The following is a 5175-nucleotide window of genomic DNA, read 5'->3' as shown; positions in this document are numbered from 1 at the left end:
CTCTCATTTATTCCATTTTGATTACACACATTGTTAAGTTTTACACTTTTCTATTTAGTTATTTGAAATTTAATCGGATTCTTCTTTCAAGAGGATTCATACTACAAGGTATAAAACTTGTTCAACAAATAATTATTTTGAGGATGTACACCAATAATTGATACTAAATTTAGTATTTTATACGTTCATTCATCACAGGGAGACATTTTTATGACTTCGTCTTGTGAAAAATAAGTTTCATTTGATGTGTCTACCTGAATGTACTGATCATAGAGAAAGTAACACATTGAATGTTTTGATCATAATTATGAATACACTATTCTTGATTGCAACGTACAAATTCATGTATACCTATACTGCTATTTGTTATTTTTTCTAATGTAATATAGTTTTCACAATGGGAACATTTTTAAAAAATAATCCATTTACTTTGTTAAGAAATTTAGAAGGGCTTTTATAGGTCGAAGCTCATTTTCCAAGTAATGGAGAAAATGCCTTTTTGATTGATATAAAAAATACTTTTTACTTTTGACCATTTCAAAAAGTATTTTAAAGGTTTTCAAGTAGAATTTTATTGCACCAGTAAGCTGTTTTAAGTGTATAGATGCATTTCTATCTTTCATCCAACCAAGAATCAGTAAACAAATTTTGTTACCACTTTGACATCTAAGAAAATGAAAATCTTCTTAGACATAGTAACTGAGACATTTGGCACTATTTTCCTGGATATCTGACTCCATAAATAGAAGTTTGAGGTCCACAGATTAGAAACGAACTAAGTCTATATCTCAGACCTTGCCTCTGACTGGAAACATAACCCATTTATCCGGTGGCCTTGCCAACGTCACCTGCACAACTCGTCCTCTTCGTGATATCCACCTGTCTTCTTACTGGCAGGCAGCAGCACTTATGAAATCCGGGCAGATCAATTCACGCGTTTGCTTCTCCTGCAATCGTCATGGCAGCTGTAAAGCCAGAAATTATCTCTGCCATAGCCCATTAATTCCCTTCTTCCTTATCTAGTCCTCCGTAGGGCCCCTCACCCTTCTCGCACGAGCTCGACAGCTGTCCGCCTCTCTTCATATTTCATACTAAGTGCCTGAGTCGTGCGTCGGCGCCAACTGCTCAATAAACCATAAGAGGACCCGCCCTCATCAACTCTCTTCTCACAGTCTATCTCAATGGCTGTTCCTCACGTCTCATCCCTTCTTCTGTTCTTCCTCCTCTTGCCCTCTTCATTAGCATGCGATAGGTGCGTGCACAAGTCCAAAGCCAGCTTCTTCTCCTCGCCATCTTCTCTCTCAGGTGCGTCCCCGTCCCTTTCGAGCAAACCCATCAGTTTTTAATCTTCATTTGCTTTCTGGGCACAGCCGGAGCTTGCGGCTATGGCGGATTGGCTCCCACAGTCTACGGAAGAAACCTTGCGGCGGTGGCTTCTTCTATCTACAGAGAAGGGGTCGGCTGCGGAGCTTGTTTCCAGGTCAGTGAATCTGCGTTATAGTAAGGAAAACTTCAGGATCATCTTGCATCGAATTCTTTACATTGAATCCATTGATTGATGAAAGATAGAGAGCGAACCTGAATCCATTGAACTAAGTTGACATTGAGGCTCATTCTTACGAGTCATCAGGTAGGAACTTGCATGATCTCTTAAGAGAGGATCAACGTTACATGTGACCGCAGAACTGGCCTCTATTTCAAGTATTTCGAGAGCTATCCCATCTTTTTGATTAGGATAGACTAAGCCTCTTCACACACTTGATAAAATATATGAAAACCATTCAAACTCGCCACGATATTTTAATTCTCGTATTATTTCAAAATTTTTGAAGAAAAATATATCTTCATCCTTGATCAGATTCGGTGCGTAGACGCGAAGCTGTGCAGAGGAGCAGGCGTGAAGGTCGTCGTGACGGACCATGATAAGAGCAACCAGACGGGCTTCGTTCTCTCTTCCTCCGCGTTCTTCGCCATGGCCAGGAACGTTAAGGCGAGGTCCCACCTCATGAAAATCCGCACCCTCGACGTCGAATACAAGAGGTAGGAACTCCAATTTACAAGATAATTAACAAATACCCATCAGTTATCTCTTTTGAAACTAACAAGTATTATAAGTTGTTCATTATCATTATATGTTGTCAGGGTGCCATGCGATTATCCCGGACGTAATTTAACGATAAGGGTGGAGGAGAGCAGCCGCAAGGCCAGCGGCCAGCTCGCCGTCAAGTTTCTTTACCAGGACGGCCAAACGGACATCGTCGCTGTGGACGTCGCTGCGGTGAGGACGAAACTGAGGCTGGGAATAATTTACTATTACGTTGTTACCGTACTGTAGATAATTGATTGGCGGGAACGCAGGTGGGCTCGCCGGGGTGGCGCTACATGGCGCGGGGCGAGGGGGCTGTGTGGAGCACCGACCGGGCCCCGGCTGGGCCCGTCCAGCTCCGGCTCCTGGTGACTGGCGGCTACGACGGCAAGTGGGCTTGGGCGGAACGCGCGCTGCCGGCCGGCTGGCAGCCCGGGGGACTCTACGACGCAGGCATCCAGATCCATGACATAGCCATAGAGGGCTGCTTCCCTTGCGACCTCCAGCCGTGGATAAACCGGTCCATGTAATTATCTCTTCTCTTCGGTAATGTATAGATCGAGAGAGAGAGAACTCAACAAGAACAAGCACCACAGGAGGAAGAAGATAAGGAGAGAGAGAGGGAAGAACATGACGAGTCGAATACTTGATGAATCGTTGTATTTCACTACGAACAACACTACACATGGGTTTCTATTGATACTGACAATATAGAAAATTATTACGGAGTGTTTCATTGTTTTATTCCAAGCCGTTATAATGAGTTATAGCGGCTCTGTTGAGGTGTGGTCCTGTTTTGCCGTCCCTCCGAGTATAACTGCTCTAAAAAAAATACCATACATAAGGGACCGACTGCGTAGGATTGGATGACAGCTCGACGGATGGCCGATTAGGACAAAACTGATGACTGATGACGGAAAATGAGAGTGAGAGGGAAAGAGGAGGTGGGTGGAAAGAGAGAGCAAGAGGGGAAGAGAGAGAGAGGCCAACAGTGAGTGGGTAGGGAAGGGAAGAGATTGAGAGAGTTTTTGTTGGTATGTGCCAAACCCCCCAGCCAGCCCCATATTAATGGATTGACCCAGCCCTTGCAACTGTCACATAGCAGTTCTAGGATTGTGGCTACTTTGAGGGGGGCACTAAAGCCATTGGTTGTACCGAGAAAATGGCCATGAATCCTCTTATTTTATCATCCTATTGATTAAAGTTTTTCTTTGAGCAAGAAGCCTCTCTCTCTCTCTCTCCATTGGTGCTAAGGGTGCTCTTTTGAGGATTTCATCAAAGGGATGCGACGTGTCTGACAACGACATCTTAGGTATTCTGCGTATTGGAGACTTAGAGTATTGGCCATGGATGAAAACCTGGAGAACTCTTTCAATAGGAGAATAAGACGAAATCAATTCCAAATCGATGATAAAGTAAAAACAAACTTTGGTGCTGTTACGATCCCTATCAGAGTATGATAGAATAAAGTGTCAACGACTTAAAAGAAGTGGCCCAGCTAGCACTGACCAGGCAAAATAACTAACATTCTTGACTGGTAGTGTACATAATTAATAAATAAAGGAAATGAGCCACAACAGAGGTACAGCGGATTTGGGTTTTCTTGGAGCGAGAGATATCTATAAGAGCATTTGGCTACAGTGTTTAATGAGGATCCTTGGTTGTCGAGGAGCTTGGATGTGAAGTCGAGGTGGTTCTTGTTGGAAAAATCAGAGTTGAACGATACTCCAACTGTAAATACATATCCATCTTGATTCTTGTGTCACACAATCAATTCCAGAGCTAAGAACAATGCCTGAATTGAACGTGTGCTGGCCTCAGTGCTTGGGCAGGACCATTGAGCAGCCTTCACTTATGCAGCGGATGTCTCTTTGGATAGGTTAAGAAAGCTTGGACGTTAAGGAGAGAGGATAGGGCTAGGCCCTTAGCATAAAATGGGGGCATGGTATTGTTATGAGCAGAATTACATCAGAGGCTGTAGCCATTACAAAAGGGGGAAGACTAGGGATGATACCGAAGTAAAGAGATGGGACGCAACATGCGCCATTGGGTAGTGGCGCTCCTGCACTTTGAGGCTTGCACACCCACGTGCAGTGTGGGTACATCCACTGCAAGCGCGCCCCCTAGGCCAAGTGATGTGCTCCTGTGGGCCATGGCTTTCGGCGCATGCACCACGTTGGTCGTACCACAAGTCCCGACGTCCATCTGCAACACCCCTACGATCAATGTCCAGCCTTGACACTCCACGCCCCACCAGCACTCAAGCGGACACCTCCATCGCTTTAGTCCACATCAATGCTGCTGTGCTCGGCGCCCCAAGCCTTGGGACTTGTGTGCCACAATAAAAATTATTAACCAACCTTATTAATTACATATTTATAAATTGAGGATCAATTTAACCCAATTAATAGGTTAAGTTTCTATTCTTTGGGTGCCAAGCTACACCTTCTACTCTAGAAGATGTATAGTATCAAATGAACTCTCCCATGGAATCCTTTACCTTCGTCGCTAATCATATATGTATAATCCTTTGTTGCAAGAAACTCTCAAATAACTTGGAGCATGATTAATCATCAAACCATTATTTGTATTCAGTTAGTGCTCATGTATGGGAATCATTATAGAATGCCATCTCCAATATCCTCACTACCTAAGTCAGGGATTTAACTAAATCATCTTCCTTGGATCATTTACCTCTTACTCCAAGGATGGACTATCTTGTCTTGAATCACCTTCTTGTGCTTCTTGATATATCCATGCCAAGATGTATTTGGAATCCCATGATTAGAGATTCAAAAGTTGTATTCAAAATATAATTGTCCGTCCATGATAAGTTATTGGTATCTTAGGTCAATATATCACTTATAAAATTGTGACTTGATTCAGACTAATTGGTTTTTAGGTGTAATACCATATAAGGATTCATACACATCAATTCAGTGAACTCTTTCTCCAAAGAGCACCCACCATTTGTCCTTAGCATCTCCAAACTAATAGTCATAAGATTGACCATACTTATCGTATAAGTAGGATTAGATTGTGTTATTCTATTTGGATAACTTGATGCATGTCTCAACTATTCCTGAGCA

At 43.1% G+C, this 5175-nt stretch overlaps 1 protein-coding gene across 1 annotated transcript; it reads left to right on the top strand.

The window, feature by feature from the left end:
• The first annotated feature begins 1108 nt into the window (after nt 1-1108).
• On the top strand, nt 1109-2830 carry LOC144716781 (expansin-like A1). The gene is made up of 5 exons (XM_078592026.1): nt 1109-1305; nt 1371-1480; nt 1859-2040; nt 2143-2278; nt 2359-2830. The coding sequence occupies exons 1-5, from the start codon at nt 1182-1184 to the stop codon at nt 2614-2616; spliced, it is 810 nt and encodes a 269-aa protein (XP_078448152.1). The 5' UTR covers nt 1109-1181; the 3' UTR covers nt 2617-2830.
• The last annotated feature ends 2345 nt before the right edge of the window (nt 2831-5175 follow it).

Source organism: Wolffia australiana, chromosome 2 (assembly GCF_029677425.1).
Source record: "Wolffia australiana isolate 7733 chromosome 2, ASM2967742v1".
NCBI classification, from domain to species: domain Eukaryota; kingdom Viridiplantae; phylum Streptophyta; class Magnoliopsida; order Alismatales; family Araceae; genus Wolffia; species Wolffia australiana.
The sequence above is the reverse complement of the archived record's forward strand: the minus strand, read 5'-3'. Positions and strand labels throughout refer to the sequence as shown.

Coding starts and splice junctions, on each gene's coding strand:
- LOC144716781 (XM_078592026.1), top strand. CDS start 1,182: ATGGCTGTTCCTCACGTCTCATCCCTTCTTCTGTTCTTCCTCCTCTTG. Junction 1,306..1,370: donor CTCGCCATCTTCTCTCTCAG/GTGCGTCCCCGT, acceptor TTCTGGGCACAG/CCGGAGCTTGCGGCTATGGC. Junction 2,279..2,358: donor TCGCTGTGGACGTCGCTGCG/GTGAGGACGAAA, acceptor GCGGGAACGCAG/GTGGGCTCGCCGGGGTGGCG.